Source organism: Elephas maximus, chromosome 3 (assembly GCF_024166365.1).
Source record: "Elephas maximus indicus isolate mEleMax1 chromosome 3, mEleMax1 primary haplotype, whole genome shotgun sequence".
Lineage (NCBI taxonomy): Eukaryota > Metazoa > Chordata > Mammalia > Proboscidea > Elephantidae > Elephas > Elephas maximus.
In genome coordinates, this window is record NC_064821.1 from 139,106,602 (window position 1) to 139,130,044 (window position 23,443).

At 39.4% G+C, this 23,443-nt stretch overlaps 1 protein-coding gene across 1 annotated transcript in view; it reads right to left on the minus strand.

The window, feature by feature from the left end:
• Positions 1 to 1,287: 1,287 nt before the first annotated feature.
• The window catches only part of LOC126071562 (guanylate-binding protein 1-like), a 103,054-nt gene continuing 80,898 nt past the window's right edge, over positions 1,288 to 23,443 (minus strand). The window contains exons 3-13 of the mRNA XM_049875757.1: positions 22,291 to 22,601; positions 9,437 to 9,645; positions 8,775 to 8,902; positions 7,780 to 7,889; positions 7,358 to 7,554; positions 6,481 to 6,723; positions 5,323 to 5,603; positions 4,480 to 4,692; positions 3,354 to 3,456; positions 2,895 to 3,088; positions 1,288 to 1,450 (exon numbers count right to left, since the gene is read on the minus strand). Coding sequence (XP_049731714.1) covers positions 1,337 to 1,450; positions 2,895 to 3,088; positions 3,354 to 3,456; positions 4,480 to 4,692; positions 5,323 to 5,603; positions 6,481 to 6,723; positions 7,358 to 7,554; positions 7,780 to 7,889; positions 8,775 to 8,902; positions 9,437 to 9,626 — 1,773 coding nt within the window. The 5' untranslated portion in view covers positions 9,627 to 9,645; positions 22,291 to 22,601 and the 3' untranslated portion in view covers positions 1,288 to 1,336. The remainder of the gene's footprint in view (positions 1,451 to 2,894; positions 3,089 to 3,353; positions 3,457 to 4,479; positions 4,693 to 5,322; positions 5,604 to 6,480; positions 6,724 to 7,357; positions 7,555 to 7,779; positions 7,890 to 8,774; positions 8,903 to 9,436; positions 9,646 to 22,290; positions 22,602 to 23,443) is intronic.

Consider the following 23,443-nt stretch of genomic DNA (forward strand, 5'->3'; position numbering starts at 1 on the left):
TAAGTTGTAATCAGGGAGAAAAACCCATTGCCATCAAGTTGATTTCAACTCACAGCAACCCTATAGGACAAGAGTAGAACTTCCCCACAGGGTTTCCAAGGAAAGGCTTATGGATTCAACCTACTGACCTTTTGGTTAGTAGTCATAGCTCTTAACCACTGTGCCACCAGGACTCCTGATCCGGGAGAGTGAAAAGAAAACAGAACCACAAGATGCTGCAATTAATTACCTTAAGTTTAAGATCTAGGATCCTTCTTTGCTCTTCCAACAGCTGGGCCTGTTCCCTCTCCATCTTCTCAGTCAATTTTTTCACCATCTCCTGATGACTCTTTTCTTTCTCCTCAATTATCTGCTGCTGCTGTACTTGGAAGTCCTGCAACATTTCTGCTGAAGCCTGGGCAGATTCAGCTTTTACCCGTTCCACTGAGGAGAAAAAGAAGAGAAAATCAAGTAGAGTTGCAGTGTTACCTCCTTTTTCTTTCCCATATATTTGTTATTGTTACTTCATACATGAAATTAGGATTAAAAACAATTAAACGATTAAAAGAGCTCAATTTTCTAACAAATTTTCCATCACCATTTAAAGTGAATTTTACATACATTGGAATAAATGCACGATACGTAGTTGTCATCATGTTACTCTATTTAGTCCAGTGTCAATTGTCTGAAGTTCTAAAATGTCACAATTTATAATCTGGGTGAATGGAGCAAGAAGGGATGGTTTCCTTCTTTAGTATATTTGTACATGACCTAACTCCTACTCCAAGTAATGGTTTCTCTCATTTCCCGTGGAGATTATATAGAGATTCTAGATCTCTCTATAATGCTGTTTGCTTTAATTTGGAAGCCATCAGTGATGACTGGGTATTGCCAATGCCCAGAAATCACATTATTGCTCCCTGACTGCAATCTTCAACCAATGGAGAACTGTACCTTGTCTTCATTAAGAAGCTAGGATGGTTTCTTGTGCCATTGGGATCTATTGTATGCTTGGACAAATTGATGCCCAACTGTATCTTGAGACTTTTACCTAAGACTTTGATTAGTATCCATTTGTCAACTGTTGATCCTTTGGAAGAATAAACTTCCCCTGAATGGTACCAACTCATGACACCTCCTATGTTGGTATAAAGGTGAAATGCATACTTGTTACACAATTTAAAATCTCTTTAGGAAATGAACACAAATTCAATCATAGGCTATCTTTGTAAATTTTTGGTGTTATGAAAATGCAAGACCTAATTATTATCAAATGTAATAATATTTGTTCTAAATTCTAAAGCTGCTTAAGTTATGCCTTGATAAGAGTGACAGGAGAGGTCTATTCTTTAGATTTCTAACTTATGATACATTTTTCTTGTGTGTTTATCTTCTCCTGGAGATCGTATATCTTATCTTGATACTCTCTCATGTCTTCTTGGAATCCTTCTTTGAGGAGTTGGGCCTGTTCCTAAAGAAAGATGAATGGAGACTTAATATAAGTGTAGCATTAAGTAAGATCTCTACCTTCTATCTAGTTTCCACATTTGTTCATTTTTTAGTATTTCATTTCTTCCTGAAATTTTTTCCACCTCTAACATTCATTATACTTTCCCTTGGGCATCCTACCTCTGTGATTACTTTTCCTGGGTCTTCTTTAGTTGAAGAAGGATTTTCAGCTCATATCTCCTGAGATATTGTTGAACCTAAAATACCAGTCTTAATCTTTCCTACTAATTGTACACAGTCTTTATGGGCAATCTTAATCATATGTTTGGATTCAAATCTTATCTACGAATTACAGACTCTTTTATGCACTCACCCACACACATATGATATACACACACAAGCATTCTCAAAATCTGATGTGGTGTCAGAACCTTGGATCAGGGAATTTTATCTATGCATCCACAGCTTGGCATGGATAGCAGAAGACTGGCAATGAAATCAGCATCACAGATTGGCCATACTGGATTTCTGCAGAGAATTCCAGGCTCAACGCAAACTTGGAGCATGGCAGAGAAAATAGTTAGGATAGGCAGATAGTCACACAGGTGTGGTCAAAGGGGTCAGAGGGTTGAGGAACTCTTCTGCTCATAAAGGTTTTCTTAGAGCTAAAGCCATACCTGGTGTGACATTAGGAAAAAACAAAAACAAATGCTGCAGACTTTACTAAGGGATGAAAATACATCAGATATCTTAGTAAACTATATGACCCAGTGAAAGTTATTTAATCTCTCTGAACCTGTGTTTTTCTTTTCCAATGGAATAAGGATATAGTAGCTCTTGCTTCATATAAAATGCATATAAAAAACTTTTACAATGCCTACAATGCTAGTAGGTAATAGCTACCATTTACTGATAAAGGGGCCCTGCTGGCATAGTGGTTAAGTGTTTGGCTGCTAACCAATAGGTCAGCAGTTCGAATCCACCAGCTGCTTTTTGGAAAGCTATGGGGCAGTTCTATTCTGTCCTATAGGGTCACTATGAGTTGGAATTGGCTAGACAGCAACCAGTTTTTTTTTTTCTTTTGTATGCAGGTAAAGGATCAGATTTTAACATAAATGAAAATAAAAAACTTAATAACCAGACATAGGCAGGGGCCAGGTGAGTCAGACAGCCAGAGATAAAAAATTATAAGCGGATAAACAAGGTCCTTCTGGGATTTGTGTTCTCACTGCCACAATAAGTTGTAATCAGGGAGAAAAACCCATTGCCATCAAGTTGATTTCAACTCACAGCAACCCTATAGGACAAGAGTAGAACTTCCCCACAGGGTTTCCAAGGAAAGGCTTATGGATTCAACCTACTGACCTTTTGGTTAGTAGTCATAGCTCTTAACCACTGTGCCACCAGGACTCCTGATCCGGGAGAGTGAAAAGAAAACAGAACCACAAGATGCTGCAATTAATTACCTTAAGTTTAAGATCTAGGGTCCTCATTTGCTCTTTCAACAACTGGGCCTTTTCCCTCTCCATCTTCTCAGTCAATTTTTTCACCATCTCCTGATGACTCTTTTCTTTCTCCTCAATTATCTGCTGATGCTGTACTTGGAAGTCCTGCAACATTTCTGCTAAAGCCTGGGCAGATTCAGCTTTTACCCGTTCCACTGAGGAGAAAAAGAAGAGAAAATCAAGTAGAGTTGCAGTGTTACCTCCTTTTTCTTTCCCATATATTTGTTATTGTTACTTCATACATGAAATTCCTTGGATGATTTATCTTTCTCGGCAACCATAATGCTGGAGATGGTTTCAGGCGCAAAGAAACATCTTTGCTGTTCTTGCTCTAGTTTAATGACGTCAGATTTACCCAGTCAAGTTATTTAAACTTTAAGAGATTGTGAAAGCTATTTGGTCTCTTGACTGTCTCCTCACCTTCAATATCCTTTTCCTTTTCTGTGAGAGTCCGGTCTGTCTGTAGAATTGCATCCATCGCAGACTCCTTAGACAGCAAGTATTTCTGCAGAATCTCTGTAGCCTTAGGAGCCAGAGAACACAGAGTTGGCAGTAGGAAATGGCTGTAAGCATTTGTTCCTGTGTTGTCAGCCCAACATCTTTTCCTCTAGGAACTGCTCCTCTTGGCTCTGGTGGGGCTGGCCCAGGAGAAGCCTCCCTGTCACAGGTGAGCACATGTTCCAGGCTGGCCAGTCAGATCACCCCGCTAATCAGAGTCATTTAGAGGAGGCTGATATAGATAGTAGGAAAAAGAGAGCCTCAATCCTTTTTAGAGTGCTCAAAAGGGCTCCAAGTTTGGAGTTGTTGATGCTGTGGGCTCATATGGGGAGAGCTTGCTAAACAATGAAGCCATCATGGAGAAAGAAGATTAGATGAATGGAGACAGTGAGAGAATGAATGAAAGAGAAGTGAAGAGTTGGATGAGAAATAATAGAGAAAGAGATGATGACATTGTATTCTCGGATCCAGCTCTCCTTAAAGTCAGTTTGAAGCCTAAACCAATGAATTACTATTTTGCTTAAGTGACCGTCCTTAGGCTGTGTCTCTTGCAACATAAAAGTATCATCAATACCAGCCATAATAGAGGGAAGGAGCCCTTGTGGGACAACAGTTAAGCCTTTGCATGCTAACTCAAAGACTGGCAGTTCAAACCCACCCTGTAACACCGCGGGAGAAAGACCTGGTGATCTGTTTCCATAAAGAATACAGCCATGAAAGCCCTATGAGTTGTTGTTCTACTGTGTTAGATGGGTTTGCTATGAGTGGAAACTGACTCAATGGCACCTAATGACAACATAACAGGGGTTTACAACAACAACCTGGAGATCAATTTGATAATTAAATTTATAACTCAAATATGTGTTGAGTGTACTCCTTTTGATGAGCACCTAGGGCATACCTGGTTTAACAGGATCACTGTACATGTTTATTGAAGGAAAGAGTGCATGCCATGCAGAGAGTAAGGTCCTTTTGGGTGTAATTACCCTTGATCACACTGGTGTTTGAAAGAGGCACCTCTGCTGCAGAAATGACAAATCCTGGTTACCTGAATCCCCTTCCTGGGTTGCTGCAGGTACTTCTCCTTCAGCTGTTGTGTCTTCTCAAGGAGGAGATGATACCCCCCAGGTTTAGAATAAACTCCCTGCTTCATTTCCTCTTCTAGAGGACTGAAAATATCCTGAAGTAAAGCTGAGCAACGATTCGATGATGCTTGCATATTCTCTTTGCAAAAGTCATCCAGCTTTTTTTCTAGCTTGGTCTTTAATGTAAAAATAGAGAGTAAAGAGAACAACAGGGAAAAGATGTTAACAAGCCCTCAGAACTTCTGGAAAGGTTTCCCCCAAATGTCTATGACCCTAAAAAAAAAAAAAGCGTACAAATACCCAATGCAACAATCTCCTTCCTCCAATTCTGACTTTCTACTGAATTCCCTTTCCATTGGAGATGATGTTCAGAGCGGAGAGTGCTAGCTTTATGCCGCACTTTTACAGGTGAGTTACAGTTTCTCAAATTGGACCAGTGATTGCACATGGACAAAATGTGGTACAATGTAAGCCTACTCAAAGTAACTAAGATTATAACCATCCATGGTTTTGGCTATAATATGAAATTGGCCTAATATCAGAAGGCATTTATTTGGATTAGAAGTTCTGGTTGTTACTAAAATGTGTTCAGTTAAATTAACGGGAACATTATTAGCTTATTCCTGAAGCTTTGAGTCCATAATAATAAAATAGGTTCTCTTATTATAATTATAATTGGGTGGTTAATGTTTTAAAGCCTATTGAGAATTGATCCTCTCAAAATAAATACTCATTTCATTTATTAGTAGTATTTTGCTTTCTAATATCCTATTTTGTGTAAACTAAAGAGAGAAAAAAAAAGTTACCCCTAATTCCTTCTGGAATTTTTGGTCCACATCCTTGAAGGAGTTCTTCATGAAGACCTCGACGGCTTCTCTCTCACTGGCCCTGTGCAGGTCCAGAAGCTCCTGGAGGGTTTCCGTGGGCAGCCACACCTTCTGGCCCATCTGCTGGTCATAGTGGGCAAGGGCCTTTTGCACTGCAGCCGAGTTCTCTGTCTGGGCCAAGGCCAGGACTGCGCTCTCCATGCAGGGCAGATCCCCACTGCTGATGGCATTGACATAGGTCTGTACCAGGCTCGCCAGACCTTCAATTAGAGAACAAATGATGATATTCACTGCAGGTGGTGTGAGGACACCTCTCCATTCTGTGTAATTCTGAACAAGTCTGTTAACAACTGTTTGCCCCACAGTACCAAAAGCATCAGCATTGCCTGGAAGCTGGCTAGAAATGCAGAATCTACGGCCCTTCCCAAGATCTACTGAATCAGAGCTGCCCTTTGACAACTTCCCCAGGTGAAATGCATACACACTGTCAGCTGAACATTCCTGTTCTAGATGAAACAGGCTTGTGTTTATCTAATGTTACATGCATTTTATCCTCAAGGACCATTAGGACAGGAACTATTCTTTCCTCATTTAGGTCTGTATCATCAGTCCTGGCCTACAGCAAGCATTCGATCAATGTTTGTGGGAGAAAATGATGTTATCTGAATTAAAATGATTGCTCCATTTTGTTCAGCCTAATTCATTCTTCCACAAAAACTTTCTGTGATGATGAAAATGTATATCTGTGCTGTCCGAAATGTTACCTATTAGCAAAATGTAGCTATTGAGTCCTTGAAATGTGTCCTTGTGACCTGAATTTTTAATTTTACTTAATTTACAGTTAAATATAAACAGTCACACAACTCTAGTGGCTACTGTATTGGACAGTGCAGGTCCAGCTGACTAGGTCCATATTGAGTGATAGAGTTTCTTTGCTTTGGCCTACCCTATATTTTCCTACCAAAGAGATTTGACCAACAAGATCTATTAGAAATGTTGGTACCAGCTGGATTGAACACCAGAATAGCAATACACTTTACTTTTCCCTAAGCTGATACTAATACTAGAAAAAAGGTGGACGTTATTTCACCCCATCTTATACTTAATAATGAGTAGAATGATTGGAAGAGCACTCACGAGGTCCATTAACCTGGATGCCTCCTGAAAGAGTCTTGACCTCAGAATGGCTGAAGATGTAGGAACAGAATTCTGCAACTTGTTGCACAAATTTAGGATATAGCTCATTATCCGGCAATGTCTTGAGCTGGGCAAGCTTCGTCCACTCGGTCGGTGGATAGAAAGTAAAACATTTCTTCTTTGGGAAGAACTTCCGGACACAGAGTCGGGGCAGGTTAAAATTTTTATCTTTTTGGTTGGTGTCTGAAGAAAAATAAAAAGAGCATCTCCTAAGAAAGGGGCTGGTAAACTTTTTTTGCAATAGGACCAAAGAGTAAATATTTTTGCACTTTGCAGGCCAGATGGTCTCTTTCAAAACATCTCAACTCTGTTATTGTAACACAAAAACAACCCATAGACAATATATAAATAAGTGAGCACAACTGTATTCCAATAAAATTTTATTTACAAACACAGCTGGCAGGCTGGGTTTGGCCTACATTCTGCCTGTGGGCTGTAGTTTGCCAACCCCTGGGCTAGTATACAGTTCTTGCTTGAATGTAAACTGTTTCCTTCCAAAAGATGTCTCTTCTATTCCTTATTCTTTGGCTAAATACAGCTTCACAAACCCATTGAGGGAGAGGAACTTAACCTGATCCCAGTAGAGGGAATGGTGAAAGAAAAAGAAACTTTATTTAGAACAGGGAAGTTGCTGTTGTTGTTAGTTGCCAAGTGGTGTAATTTAAAATTGAATCTATTAATTCAGGTATTTAACAAACACTGATTCTTAGGAATTGCTAGCTGAAAAGAAATAGAAAAGTTTAAATATAAACAAACACTCAAAAATGATAGTTTCTAGTGTTTTGTGCTGCTCTTTCTAGCCATAAGTCCCTATTACCTGGCTTTAGCTTCAGGGAATTCTCCAAGTACTCGTCTGCTGTGATGGATTGTCCATTTGCTTCCAAGTCCAGGGAGAAATCTCTCAGAGTCCACACAAAGTCTGGAAAGAAGCTCACAAAGTCAGCTGAATCCTTGACCGGGTTTGCATCAGGTGAGGATTTTGCCCTGATTCGATCTGACAGCTCTGTCACATAGCTGAATAGCTAGCTAAGGAAAAAATGGTAAAATTAATAGGGCCCCTCATCCTATATTAGTTCCACACATTCCAAAACTTTGATCTTGCCTTTGTTCTTAACCCATGTCAGTTTAGCAGCAGGTACATGGGCTCTTTCCCAGCACTGGATTCATAATCAGGCAGCAAGTTTATTAATACAGGTATCCCCTCTGGCTTTGGGGCTGTCCTTGACCATAAAAGGATACTGCAGTTGGTCCATGGCCTGCTGGTTGATGGTTCCTATGCTATTGTACACGAAGGTGCTGCTCAGGAGGATGGCCAGGGCAAAGATCCAGGAGTCATTCTCATTGTCTCCCTGGAGGTCAGAACACATTTGGGCTAGGAATATGTTCCATTCTCATGGAATTTACCAGGTTAGCAGTGGTAAAGTGTGCTTATTTAATTAGAGATATTTTAGGCTAATGATCTATAAAGGGAACACAAATCCATGTATAAATCATAGTCTGTCGGCTTTGGATTTTTGTCAATTAGTCATTAGTAGTTTTGGTTTCAATGATTCATAGTTTATCAGCTCACCAGGCCCTCTTATGACCACTGGCAGATAATTGCAAAATACTCAAGGTCAGTGGGCATTCCAAAGTCTTAAATACAATTTAATTTTTTTCTCTGTCTCTTTTCAATAGCAAAATTGGCTTATATAAGAGTGATACTACTTCCTTTTATTTTACTGATCAATTATTTTGTACCTGACACTTTACACTACCTATTAAACATTCAGAACACTACTGTGAAGCTGGTACAGACCTGTTATGTCCGTTTGCAGACCAGAAAGCTGAGTCTCAAAGAAGTCAAATAATTTGCTAAGGCAACCGAGTTAATAACAGAGTGTAGATTTGAACAGAAATTCTAAAGACTTCAGAACCCCAAAACTTAAGTAGTGTTCCCTGTAGGCTAAGACTCATGTCGTTGATTATATTTGTACTGTTTGTGCTACTGGGTTGATGGGCTTATCTCACGGCTTAGGGGTAATGATCTCCTGATCATTATGCTCTTGTGCTAGAATGTGGCTTATGAATACTTTTTTTGCTTCTGATTGCTAAACTTGGCCTCATAACATGTAAATGGGAATAAAAATTTATATTATGGTTAAGTGGAAGCTTTTTAATAATGAAAAACTAAATAGTGGAGAGGACATTCAGAAATGAGGGTCTTAATCCAAAATTGAATCCTCCTTCCTTACCTTCTCTACATCTCCCAGGCCCTCAGTGTCCAGCAGAACTAGGGTGTGGTTCGGCATCTTGGGGTGAGGCAAACACCACATCCAGATTCCCTTGGTGTGAGACTGCACTGTGGAGCCCAGGGAGAAGCCTGCCACGGTATATTAGGGATAGAGATTTAATAGCAGCAAATTCTTTAAATTGAGCTAAGAGTTAAAGTAACCAAGGCTAGGAGAGATGACTGAAACCACAACCAGTATTGCTCTTAACTAAAACCAGAAGAATAGGGAAATATCCAATACAGATTGAAACCTTTTAGCTTACCTACTTTTTTTTTTTTTTTAAAAATCAGTGGAAGCTTGCTATTACTGTATGAACGTATTAGTAAATGTCTTATTATTTGAATTAATTATCTTTATTACTACCATACTCTATCCAGGAAAAGAAGATTTATACTTTTTTTTTTTTTAAAAAAAGGGGGTAACTAAAGCAAAGTGAGAACAGAGAGTGAGCTGACTCTTATCCATCAGAACAGCATGAAGACAAGTGTCCCAACTATGGAAGTAAAGTTAGTTTTCAATATTCCTCCCATCTCTATACTTTCTCTGCTTACATCGCCATATTTGATGTTGAACACTGTGAATAGGCAGGAGGGAATCAGCAGAGCTTTGCTGGTGCCACTTACCCTCTTTCTTGCCAGCTAGCTTGTTCATCAGGTAGGATTTGCCTGTGCGGTAGAGGCCCACGATAGCCACCACTACTACAGGCTGAGTAATGGCAGACAGGATCTTCAGAGCTCCCTGATTAACCATCAGTTGCTCATTAATGTTCTCAATGAGGCACATTGGGCCTGGCATGTGGATCTCTGAGGCCATGTTCAGGGTGTTACCTTGTCTGCAAGGGAAGAAGTGTGATGAATTGGAATTTTCAGTCTCTTTTTAATTAGATCGAGCTGGAGAATGAATAAGGAAGACCAAAGAAGGATTGACCCCTTTGAATTGAGAAAATTACATACGCTTTACAGAAGTAATCTACTAATAAAAACAATGGTATGATGGTGATTTAGAGATTCACAAATCTTTTTCTTTCTTCTTCTATGAGCTTCTGTTTTTGTGTTCCACTTAGTTGTTGCCCTTTCATTCTACCTGTACATAAAATTATATCACTTTTTATATTTCTTGTACTGTGGCAAATAAGTTTGACTAATTGGATAAAAATAAAACTTACACAAGAAGTAAAATTTACAAAATTAAATTTGCATTTAACTTTTGACGTTAACACAAAAATTTGTGTTTGAAAATTAGTACGTAAAAAACTTAATTTGGAACATGTATTTTTGTTCTTAGGTCTGAGGTAATTAAAAGAAATAGTACTAACAAGGAAGTTGGAAATAATTTCATTCGTTGTTCATACAATGTTTCTTGGCGGGTCCTTTGTAGATCTCCATGAGCATTTTTCTTCTTGAAATAACACTTAAAAACTTACGCACTCACTTTCTATCCTTTGATGCTGTGTCTTCAGTGTTCCTCCGACTACTGCTGATAACTGACTGGGGTGAGAGCCATTACAAAGAACATGATCTAAATACAAGGGCATGATCAATCTGAAGACGTGTTTTGGTTGGCTTTGCACAGGATAGGACCAGATACATCAGGAGCCACATGATTATAGTGCCACTTGTTCTTATGTGGTCAATTAGAGAACTGAATGTGAGGTTATACCCAATGGGTCCAAAATGAAAAGGAAAATATAATCTTTATCATATACAAAATTTACAAAATGTGCATTTTATTTCTTTGTCCAATTGCTCAACTACCATATTCAGATATACACACATAATTGATGTAGCTCCACTTCTTGACAAGCAAGTTTGTTTTGTGTGCCATAACAATATCAATCAATTTCTTAAAAGAAGGTCAGTTTGGAGGGAAATGGAAAATAAAATACATTTACATAATTTTATTACGTAAATATTAATTTATTTTCTTGAGGAATCGTTCAATTTCCTTACACAGAGATGTGTAAATATTCTGACAAAATATAAATGTAATGCTCTGATAAATGCCCTTTGTTGCTTTCTTAGAAGACAAATTTAGAAACACACTCATTGTTGCGAAGCAGAAACATATGTTGCATGAGAAATAATGAATTTTGCATACTCTTAATGTGCCTAATACCTCATTTATTAGCATATGTAGAGTAATATCAAGCACTAAGATCCGTGCAACAGACAATAAAACATGAAACTCACTTGATATATAAATTAAAACTTTTCATGTTAGATAAATATTAATATTTCCAGTATTTTTGGATGTTTGCTATGTTAGTTTTATATTAAATTATTATTCATGTTAGCGTTACATTAAATGCATGCTAGATTCCATCCACATGTATGTCAAACATATTTTAAAGTTAAAGTTATAAATATTATTGTTTACAAAACTTAGGGCTTGACTCTGTATGTAAATGCAGTATAGTTGTAATGTAACTTGATTGAATTCATTGGAATAATCAACTTAGTAGAGTTTCCTCGGTTTTGTGGGTCATCTGGGACTGGAGTTCCCCTTGGTCGTTTACCAGGACGTGCACAAGAGCATACCCTTGTGTTTGTATCTAAAGAAATATTGTTGTTGTTGTTCTTGTGTGCTGTCAAGCAGGTTCCGATTCACAGTGACCCTATAAGACAGAATAGAACTGACCTGTAGGGTTTCTTTACAGGACAGGTCACCAGGTCTTTTCTCCTGTGGGTGCACTAGTGGGCTGAAACTGCTGACGTTTTGGTTAGTGCTTAACCAGTGCACTATCAGGGCTCCTCAAACAATATTATATCTGACTAAATATAAAATGACCCAGAAACAGTGAAAATCTTCATTTTTTCCCAATGAACATACAATTTTTTTTGAAATGTAGAAAAATGAAAAAAATTCTTACATAAAACAATTTCTTTTTTAATTTAGTTACACACAAACATTTACAATTACACATTGTTATGGATTGAGTTATGTCCCCCAAAATATTGGAATTCTAACCCCTATACCTGTGTTGGAAACCCCAGAGGCATAGTGGTTAAGAGCTACAGCTGCTAACCCAAAGTTCAGCAGTTCAAATCCACCAGGTGCTCCTTGAAAACCTTATGGGTCAGTTCTACTCTGTCCTATAGGTTTGCCATGAGTTGGAATTGACTCAACTAGATGGCAGTGGGTTTGGTTTAGTTTTTATACCTGTGTTTGTAATCACGTCTGGAAATAAAGGTTGCTTTGTTATGTTAATGAGGCCTTATCAATGTAGGACGTGTCCTAAATCACATTAACTCTGACTTATAAAAAGAGCACATTAGATTTAAACACATACTGGAGAAGACAGGTGTCAAGCCAAGGAACCAAGGAATGCCCATGGCTATGAACAAGGAATTGACAGGGTCGAAACCCTCAGTTGGACTTGTAGCCTCTAGAACTGTGAGAAAATAAATTTCTGTTCTTTAAAAGCCACCCATTTGTGGTTATTTCTTACAGCAGCACTATGTAACTAAGACACACATTAATGCAGATAAAATAATTTTATTCAAACTCTTCAGTAGAAATTTTATCCTAAATCATATTACTTGTTTCTATAACATTAGTATGATTGTTTTTATTAGTTAAATCAGAGTACTTTTGTATACTATTTTTTAAAGAGATCTGTTATGGTCTTTGTAAAAACAACGTGGGGGAGATGTCTGACCTCTTCTAACTTCACAAAAGGGAAGGAGAGTCAATATCAACAGCCCAAGGCTGATTCCTATGAGGTGGAGGTCAGACATGCCTCTTTTCTCCACCATCTTTACCAATTCTGACATCAAATGTCCCTTCCATGGCACTCTCTACTTCTCTGGTAGGTTCAATAATTCATTTCAGTGGCCACACAGAACTCACAGACAGTACTCGGTATTAAGAGGTTTTTTAGGGAAGTAACAGGTTACGATTCAGGTTCAAGACTGCCCAGGATACAGTTCTTGCATCAGGACAACCTCTTCCTAGCCATGCTAGCAGGTATGCCTCTCCCTGTTCCTAGGTCTCTGCCCAAAAGCACTCAGCTTTTTTTCTCTGTCAGCTGAGAAGCCCTCTGTGCTGTCTCCTGCTGCCAGGTCTCTGCTGCCAGGTCTCTCCTGCCACTGCTTCTCTCTATCTTCAGTGTTACTGCTCGCTCTCTCTCTCTTGGCCTCCTGCTTCCAAGAGCTTCTCAGCACAGGGATCCTGGGTGCAAAGGACATGCTAGACCTTGGCTGTTCTTCCTTGGTGGTGGTGGGTGCTTCTTTTTCCCACCTCTGGGATGGCTCACCTCAAGACCAGCAGGATGGCAAAACTGACCAATTCCCTTAAAATCCAAGCCCCTTGCTATTGAGTCAGTTCTGACTCATAGTGACCCTGTAGGACAGAGCAGAACTGCTCGTAGCGTTCCCAAGGAGCTACTGGTGGATTTGAACTGCTGACCTTTTGGTTAGCATCCATAGCTCTTAACCACTCTTAACCAGGGCTCCATCCGCTTGGTGGTCCACAATTACATATCACACAGTCTCGCCCAATCACCTGGGTGGGAGTTACAAGACCATGGCTAGAAAGGCCACACAAAAGTGATCCATCATACTACAGTCTTTATTTATAGTTTTTGAAAATGCTTTATTTTTAATATAACTTCTCAGCGATACCCAGCATTGTGTTTTTCTTATACAAGAAGAAAAAAGGGCAGATTTTACGAAGATTAGTATGTAGTTCTTCCCAGTTTTTCCAGTGTGTAGCAATTGTTAAGGTCCCATTATTTCATACATATATCTCTGTATTAATATATTATAAAACTAACCATTTAATGCTAGTACATATTAAAGTCCATCTATTATTTTTCTTTCTAAATAGGCAGTATCAGGAATATTCCTGCTGTTTTTTCTCTCCTTAAAGCTTGGGTATTTCATGATTCAGGTGAGCTTTATATCATGATATTTAATGGTATGTTGTTGTTAGGTGCCGTTGAGTCCGTTCCAACTCATAGCGACCCTATGCACAACAGAACGAAACACTGCCCCGTCCTGCGCCATCCTTACAATCGTTCTTATGCTTGAGCTTATTGTTGCAGCCACTGTGTCAATCCACCTCGTTGAGGGTCTTCCTTTCTTCCGCTGACCCTATACCCTGCCAAGCACAATGTCCTTTTCCAGGGACTGATCCCTCCTGACAACATACCCAAAGCATGTAAGACGCACTCTCGCCATGCTTGCCTCTAAGGAGCATTCTGGCCGCACTTCTTCCAAGACAGATTTGTTCATTCTTTTAGCAGTCCATGGTATATTCAATATTCTTCGCCAACACCACAATTCAGAGGCGTCAATTCTTCTCCATTCTTCCTTATTCATTGTCCAGCTTTCACATGCATATGATGCGACTGAAAATACCATTGCTTGGGTCAGGCGCACCTTAGTCTTCAGGGTGACGTCTTTGCTCTTCAACACTTTGAAGAGGTCCTTTGCAGCAGATTTACCCAATGCAATGAGTCTTTTGATTTCTTGACTGCTGCTTCCGTGGCTGTTGATTGTTGATCCAAGTAAAATGAAATCCTTCACAACTTATGTGGAGGTGCAATCCATACTGGAGGCTGTGGTCTCTGATCTTCATTAGTAAGTGCTTCAAGTCTTCTTCACTTTCAGCAAGCAAGGTTGTGTCATCTGCATAACACAGGTTGTGAATGAGTCTTCATCCAATCCTGATGCCCTGTTCTTCTTCATATAGTCCAGCTTCTTGGATTATTTGTTCAGCATACAGATTAAATAGGTATGGCGAAAGAATACAACCCTGACGCACATGTTTCCTGACTTTAAACCAATCAGTATCCCCTTATTCTGTCCGAACAACTGCCTCCTGACCTATGTAAAGGTTCTTCATGAGCACAATTAAGTGTTCTGGAATTCCCATTCTTCACAATGTTATCCATAGCTTATTATGATCCACACAGTCGAATGCCTTTGTGTAGTCAATAAAAGACAGGTAAACATCCTTCTGGTATTCTCTGCTTTCAGCCAGGATCCATCTGACATCAGCAATGATATCCCTGGTTCCACGTCCTCTTCTGAAACCAGCCTGAATTTCTGGCAGTTCCCTATTGATGTACTGCTGCAGCCGTTTTTGACTGATCTTCAGCAATGTTTTGCTTGCATGTGATATTAATGATATTGTTCTATAATTTCCACATTTGGTTGGATCACCTTTCTTGAGAATAGGCATAAATATGGATCTCTTCCAGTCAGTTGGCCAGGAAGCTGTCTTCCATATTTCTTGGCATAGACGAGTGAGCGCCTCCAGTGCTGCATCTGTTTGTTGAAATATCTCAATTGATATTCCATCAATTCCTGGAGCCTTGTTTCTCGCCAATGCCTTCAGAGCAGCTTGGACTTCCTCCTTCAGTATCATCAATTCCTGATCATATGCCACCTCTTGAAATGGTTGAATATCGACTAATTCTTTTGGGTATAATGACTCTGTGTATTCCTTCCATCTTCTTTTGATGCTTCCTGCATCATTTAATATTTTCCCCATGGAATCCTTCACTATTGCGACTCGAGGCTTGAATTTTTTCTTCAGTTCTTTCAGCTTGAGAAACGCCCAGAGTGTTCTTCCTGTTTGGTTTTCCATCTCCAGCTATTTGCACATGCCATTATAATACTCTACTTTGTCTTCTTGAGAGGCCCTTTGAAATCTTCTGTTCAGTTCTTTTACTTTATCAATTCTTCCTTTTGCTTTAGCTGCTCGACGCTCAAGAGCAAGTTTCAGAGTCTCCTCTGACATCCACCTTGGTCTTTTTTTCTGTCCTGTCTTTTCAGTGACCTCTTGCTTTCTTCATGGATGATGTCCTTGATGTCATTCCACAACCCGTCTGGTCTTCAGTCACTACTGTTCAATGTGTCAAATCTGTTTCTGAGATGGTCTCTAAATTCAGGTGGGATATACTCAAGGTCATATTTTGGCTCTCATGGACTTGCTCTGATTTTCTTCAGTTTCAGCCTGAGCTTGCATATGAGCAATTGATGGTCTGTTCCACAGTCAGCCCCTGGCCTTGTTCTGACTGATGATATTGAGATTTCCCATTGTCTCTTTCCACAGATGTAGTCAATTTGATTTCTGTGTGTTCCATCTGGCGAGGTCCATGTGTATATTCACCGCTTACGCTGGTGAAAGAAGGTATTTGCAATGAAGAAGTCGCTGGTCTTGCAAAATTCTATCATTCAATCTCCGGCATTGTTTCTATCACCAAGGCCATATTTTCCAACTACTGATCCTTCTTCTTTGTTTCCAACTTTTGCATTCCAATCACCAGTAATTATCAGTGCATCTTGATTGCACGTTGGATCAATTTCAGACTGCAACATCTGATAAAAATCTTCTATTTCTTCATCTTTGGCCCTAGTGTTTGGTGAGTAAATTTGAATAATAGTCGTATTAACTGGCCTTCCTTGGTAGCTGTATGGATATTGTCCGATCACTGACAGCGTTGTGCTTCAGGATAGATCTTGAAATGTTCTTTTTGATGATGGATGCAACACCATTCCTCTTTGAGCTGTCACTCCCAGCATAGTAGACTATATGATTGTCCAATTCAAAATGGCCAATACCAGTCCATTTCAGTTCACTAATGCCTAGGATATTGATGTTTATGCATTCCATTTCATTTTTGATGCTTTCCAGTTTTCCTAGACTCATACTTCATACATTTCAGGTTCCGATTATTAATGTAGTTTGCAGTTGTTTCTTCTCATTTTGAGTCGTGGCACATCAGCAAATGAAGGTCCCGAAAGCTTTACTCCATCCACTTCACTAAGGTTGACTCTACTTTGAGGAGGCAGCTTTTCCCCAGTGATCTTTTGAGTGCCTTCCAACCTGGGGGTCTCATCTTCCAGCACTATATCAGACAGTGTCCCACTGCTGTTTGTAAGGTTTTCACTGGCTAATGCTTTTCAGAAGTAGACTGCTGGGTCCTTCTTCCTAGTCTGTCTTAGTCTGGAAGCTCAGCCGAAACCTGTCCTTCATGGGTGACCCTGCTGGTATCCGAATACTGGGGGCATAGCTTCCAGCATCACAGCAACATGCAAGCCCCCACAGTATGACAAACTGACAGACACATGGGGGTTTAATGATATACACATGATATTTAATATATTCGTGATAAACACATGATACTTAATATATAACAACATTTAGTATTTGCAATTGTGTAGCCATACCCCCACTTAGTTGGAAGCTAATTTATTTTAAACTAATGAAGAGTAAGTTTCAGGAACGGTCTCTTTCCAAGATCTTGGATGTGTGCTTAACAATGTTTCACATGGTCATTTGTCTTTATAAAATCTGCAAAAGTAGGTTATGTTTGTTTAATTTTGGAATAGAAACCTGAGTAGCTCTAGCGTTCTGTTTTCCACAGAAATAAACATAAGTGGTGAAAATTACATATAAAAAAAGTAAAGTCTCAGGGTATTGTCCTAAGGGCATATATCAAGTGACGAAACACCCCACCCCCTAGTTTAATTTGAAAAAAATCTCCCCTCAAGGCTGGTGTTGCCAGAAGATCAAGCTCCTTCTCCCCTCAACTCCCAATCAGAGAATAGTCATCACTGGGAGGGGCAGGCCACTAGCATTTCCCAACCCATTCAACTCAGGTTCATAGGCTAAATTCTTGGTGAAGATAGCTGAGGTTTCAGGGGTTCTCTTGCTACATTCATCCCTTATTCATTGGGTGGATACCTTATCCTAAGTATGGTAGATCAAAAATACTTGCCCTCACTCCAGCTTACTTGTAGAGTAGAAATTCCATCCAGAGAGAGGCAAGCAGGGAAGACTAGAAGCTACCACTGCTGCCCAGTGTCTGGAGCAGTAGCTGAAAGATTTTGCCTGGGGAGAGAGGCAGTCCATAAGAACAGAGAGCTCCGAAGCTCTCCCCAAAGAACTGACTTCATTTGAAGCAGAGTGTGAGAAAATTCAAACCTAAGGCCACTCTCAAGAACAATGGACATCTTGGTAGTAAGCAATTAAAAGGAGGTTGGTAACCCACAATCATAAACTAAACCATCAACCAGCTAGTTTACCAGAGAGAGTTACAGAAAAAGACAACTAAGAAGAGCTTCTTGAGGTCAGAACAAACCTTAAAAACTGGCCTCAAACTACCTTGCCTAGATTCAATTGGGTCAGACTGTGGGGCAATTAATATCCCAGGACTTCATCAATAAAAATAGAGCAATCAGCCTACAATTAGTGGAGCCTAACAGGAAAAAAAAAAAAAAAAATTTTTTTTTTTTTTAAACAGGAAAAGAAAAGAAGGAAACTTCCTTAACCTGAAATAGGACATCATACTTGATGGTGAAACACTGAATGCTTTACCCCAGTGTCAAGAACAAGACAAGGAAGTCTCCTATTCAACACTGTGCTACAGTTTCTATCTAGTAACATACGGGAAGAAAAAGTAATGAAAGGCATTCATTTGAAAAGAAAGAAGTGAGACTGCTTTTAATCATAGATGATATGACCATCTATGTAGAAATTGGGATCCACAGAAAAGCTATTAGAACTAAAAGCGAGTTTAGCAAGCTTGCAAAATACAAGATTCATACATAAAAATTTACTGTATTTCTCCAAATTTGCAAACAACAATCTGAAATTGAAATTAAAAATATTATTTACTACAGCTTAAAATATGAAATATAATCATCATAATAACGACCAAATTTAGGGATAAATTTGATCAAACTTGTGCAAGACCTGTACTCTAAAAACTATAAAACATTGCTGATAGAAATGAAAGGAAAACTAAATAAATGGAGAGATTTACTGTGCTTGTGGGCTAGAGGACTCTATATTGTAATATGTCAATCCTCCTCAATTTTATCTATGAGGTCAATGCAATTCCAATCAGTATCCTAGCATGATTTTTTTTTTTTTAGCAATTGACAAGCTGAGACTAAAATTCTTATGGAAATGCAAAGGACCTAGAACAGTCAAAACAACTTTGATGACTACCAAAATTTGGTTGAGTAATACTAACTGAACTGCACCACAGGATTTCCAAAGAGGAACTGGTGGATTTGAACTGCCGATCTTTTGGTTAGCAGTCAAACGCTTAAACCAAGACACAGTGAAATATTTCTCAGCACAAAAGTAATTAACATATGATATATGCGGCAAAGTGGAAGAAGCACAAACTAAAGAAGTAAAAAAAAAAAAAATTACTACATTTTGTATAATTCCACTTATATATATACCCAACCCAGTGCTGTTGAGTCGATTCTGACTCATAGCGACCCTATAGGACAGAGTAGAACTGCCCCATAGAGTTTCCAAGGAGCTCCTGGCAGATTTGAACTGCCAACCCTTTGGTTAGCAGCTGTAGCACTTAACCACTACACCACCAGGGTTTCCAACTTATATATATAATTCTTGAAAATTCAAACTAATCTATATTACAGAAATCAGATTACTCTTTTACTTGGTATCTTAGTTATTCAGTGCTGCTCTATCAGAAATACCCAAGTGAATGACTTTAACAAAGAGAAATTTTTATTCTCTGACAGTTTAGGAGGCTGTAAGTCTGGATTCAGAGTTCCAGCTTCAGGGAAAGGCTTTCATTCTCTTTCAGCTCTGGTGAAAGGTCCTCGTCTCATTTCAACATCTGTGGGCCCAGTGATCCTTAGAGATCTCCATGTGTCTTGGCATTAATCTTCCCCTGGGTCTCGGAGGTTCTAGGCGCAATGACCCTGGGTCTAAAATATGCACTCCACTCCCGGCTCTTTTTTTCTTGGTGGTAGTCAGGTACCTCCCTTCCTGCTGGCTTCTCTTCAGTTTTATCCCTTGTAAGATAAAGGGTGATGCAGGCTACGCTCCTGGAAAACTTCCCTTAAGTAGGATCAGGGCTGTGACCTGAGTAAGGGTGTTGTATCCCACCCTAATTCTGCCTCATTAACATAACAAACACAACCTAATCCTCCTTAACATAACCTAATCCTGCCTCATTAACCGTAGGCAGAGATTAGGATTTGCACACTAGGACAATCATATCAGATCACAAAATGGAGGACAACACACAATACTGGGAATCATGGACTAGCCAAATTGATGTATATTTTTTGGGAACACAATGACATTTGGGAATGGAAGTCAGGGAAGAGTGGAAGAGAGAGTTTACAATTTACTTAAAGAAACTTTGAGGGTGATGGATAGGTTTAGTATTTGATGGTGGTGATGGTTTTATATGTGTATATATATGTCACAACATCAAAAATTATACACTTTAAATATATACAATTTGCTGTATGCATCATACTTCATTAAAGTTATTTTAAATAATTGCTTCTGATACAGAGTTTAAGAGAGGATAAAAATCCAGGATCTGCCTAATTTTGCTTTTGTTCAGGGCTCAGATCCAACGAAATGGCAATACCACCCCCAAAGTGTTTTCCCACCTTTCCCAGAAGCATTACAAAAGCCATTTAAAATTTTTTTTTTTACATTCTTAGGACCCATTCCCCTTTATAATTATGGCTCACAAGGATGGCTGGCAAGCAGGATATTGGGATACTTTCTAGTATGAGGCAGACCACCATAACTTAAAAAAAAAACATAAAAAAATTTTTTTTAATAGGAGGCAAGTAATTCCTCGTTTAAGCCTGACTCAGAAAGTGTGATTACCGTAGAGATTTAACAAACTGACAAAGCATCTAACATTCCAAGTTTCTGTCTGTTCTCACCCTTTGCCCTACAGTATTTCTGCTTTGTTTTGCAGATTCCAAAGTCATCTAACTTTTATGTATATTGGACTATAAAAGTTGTTGAGAAAGACAAAGGGAAATGCTAAGGTGATAAAAAAAAAAAAGAAAACAAGTGGCTAGAAAAAGAGGAAATAAAAGTTTAGATGATGCAGATGTTGGGATTTTCAATCTATTCTGCTTTGAGACAATGTCATTAATGGGGAAGGGAACAAATGTTCTTAAACTTTCTGTGTAATTTCTAATGTAATACATTTTAGCCTCAAATGTTACTTTGTAAAGCCTTAATTGTTTTCTACGGCAAGTCAATCTTCATGGCATCTGTACACTCAGATTCCAAGTGTTGGGCCCCATAGGTAAGTGTGGCTCTGCCTTTTGGAAACTCAGGCCGAAGTTTGGCTTCCTGATATATTCTCCTCATATCCCTTTTGTATATTAAGGCTATAACATAAATGCAAGAATGATTAAGGGCATGATATAAAAGATCATATGAGGTGTTGGCTATGGAGTATTTGTTTATAGCAAAACTTAGTAGTTGTATGTTGGCATATTACATACGCATCTTCACACCTATTTTCTAGAAAATGACAATAATAAAACTTTGTTGGTAGACTTGCATTGAGGCTAAAAGCAAGTAATACATGTTATTATATTTCTTGTCTGTAATGAGTGAGCAAGAGTGAGGAGAATGTGGAAGGAAACAAATGGCTATGAAAAAAGGATTAAAAGAACCGGAGAAGCAGATCAGCAGAGCTAGAAAGGAAATTTTCAAAGAAAATTATCTATATTTCCAGCCACACACTTCTAGGTATTCTGTTTTTCCATTTAGAAGAGGAAGAAGAGGAGGAGAAGGAGCTGACCAAAAAGAGAAAGAGCATCAGACCATTAGATGATGAATGAAGCTAGTGCTTTGCCAAGGGGGATAAAGGGTAGGAGTTTCCAGAAGGCCAGATTACCTTCCTGGAGGGCAGGGGGAGGTCAGAGTAAGCAAAGTTGTTTCCCTTACTAACGCGCTGGTGGAATCTCTAAAAGGGAAGCCTTTCAGTAAAGTAGTAGACAGAATTCTACTTGTAAGGGTTTAAGGAGTGAGCGGGCACAAAGAAATTGGGCCTAGTGAGTCTGGACTATTTCTAAAGGAAGAAATCCACTTACGAACATAGTGTAAGCATGTGATTATGGTGTTTCCATGAATCTTACTCATCTTTTACTGTTGGTTTCAGTTTTCTCTTTATCTTTAACAGAGTCAGTGAGCTATTTACCATGCATCAGATTTCCTGTTCCTTTTCCTCTTGAAATTAATGCATTTGTAAATTTCTTTGATGGAATCAGAATAGTAATAAGCAAGTTCCATCAGAGACAATGGTGTATTAATTGTGTCCCCAGTCAACACAGACAATGTCAAGAACGAGAAAGACAATCTGAAGTATTTCAAACTCTTAGTTTGGGTCTCCTCTCTGCTGCTGCCTAAGTCAACACAGAGCACAGCAGGCGCCCCTCAAGGACCCCTACCACCCGAGGAGGCCGGGGTTTCATCTGAACTGCTGTCTCACATCAGGCTCAGTACAGCCTATCCTGGTGTTTGTTGTTGTTAAGTAAACGAATTTATCTTTATAAACACCCTTCCCACCCAGCCCTGATGTTATAGGGTCGCAATGAGTCTGAATCGACTCCTGGGCAACTTTTTTTTTTTTTTTTTTTTTGTATCCTAGGGCAAAGATCCTTTAGAGTAGGAAAGAAAGCTGCTTGGTGAGAAAGTGGTAAGTTTTTACCTGTTTTTTCCGTAGTTTAGGTGGAGCGAGTTCTCTTGCTTCTCTGTCTCTCCCTTGATTTTTCGACTTTTATTTCACTCCTCCAATGTCCATGGGCTTTGGATTCCTTCAGAGACCTGATAATTAGAAGCCACCACCACTGTGACAGAATTAGTATATGAAACTGAGAGCACTGATTGCAAGGTGGTGCCTCAACAACAATAAAAGGAATTGCTGAAAGCTTTATTAGTGGGAGGGTACCTGGGTTTCACAGGATTTCTCAACTAGAATCTTCAAATTTTAGTTTTGGAACAGTCCTTAGAGAGCTTTTGCTGTGGAAAAAAAATAATAGAACCATTGCATCATTTGAATGTAATGAAATTTATCTCAAGTATTGAGGCCAATTTGGAAGTCTAGAATGAGGACGTAGCATAATATTTTTCAGGTTTAATTTCCTGAAATAGCCTACCTAGTCACAATTGGCCTGGTTCTGTAACCCAACACAGGTTCTTGTCCTGTCTTGTTAGCCAATCAAAATAAGACAGACACTACACCACCAGTTGCAAGAGAAACAGAAAGTGGCAATTTATTGTTTGTTCAAAGAAGGAGCAACCTGGGACCTAGCAGCTGAAAGACCATGCACACGTCTGAGAAGGTTCGGGAGCTTTTTATTTCCAGTGGCATCTGGGGGTTCGATTTGGTACCCAGAACTCTCTGCCCTTAGCCTTCCCATGTCCACATCTGGAGGTCCGGATGCTGAATCCTGTTACAATGGAAGGTCCCTTTTACTTTGCAAATGGGCTCCGCCACTGTGGTGTACTGGAAAATGTCTTCCTCTCCGGCGCTGCTCAGGTCCAAGGACAGATTGAGGACACAGCTCTTCAGGTCCTGCACATGCTCCAAAATCCTAGTTTGTGCTTGAGAGGGATTCTGGTGCCAAATTCAAAGTGTGGTCCGGCCAAACCGCAGTTACAAGCCTTAGGTTGGTGGGCTGTGAGGGGGAACCGTGGCGGAGCAGGGGAAGCCTCGGCGGAAGCTTCAGTTCCTCATTAATAGATGAGGTAAATGAAAGGGAGATCATGTCTTATACACTATGAATACCCAGCCTCTACCTCAGGAACTGGCACTTCACAGGGAATAGGCAATGGTGAGGGTAGCTCCCACATATTGCACA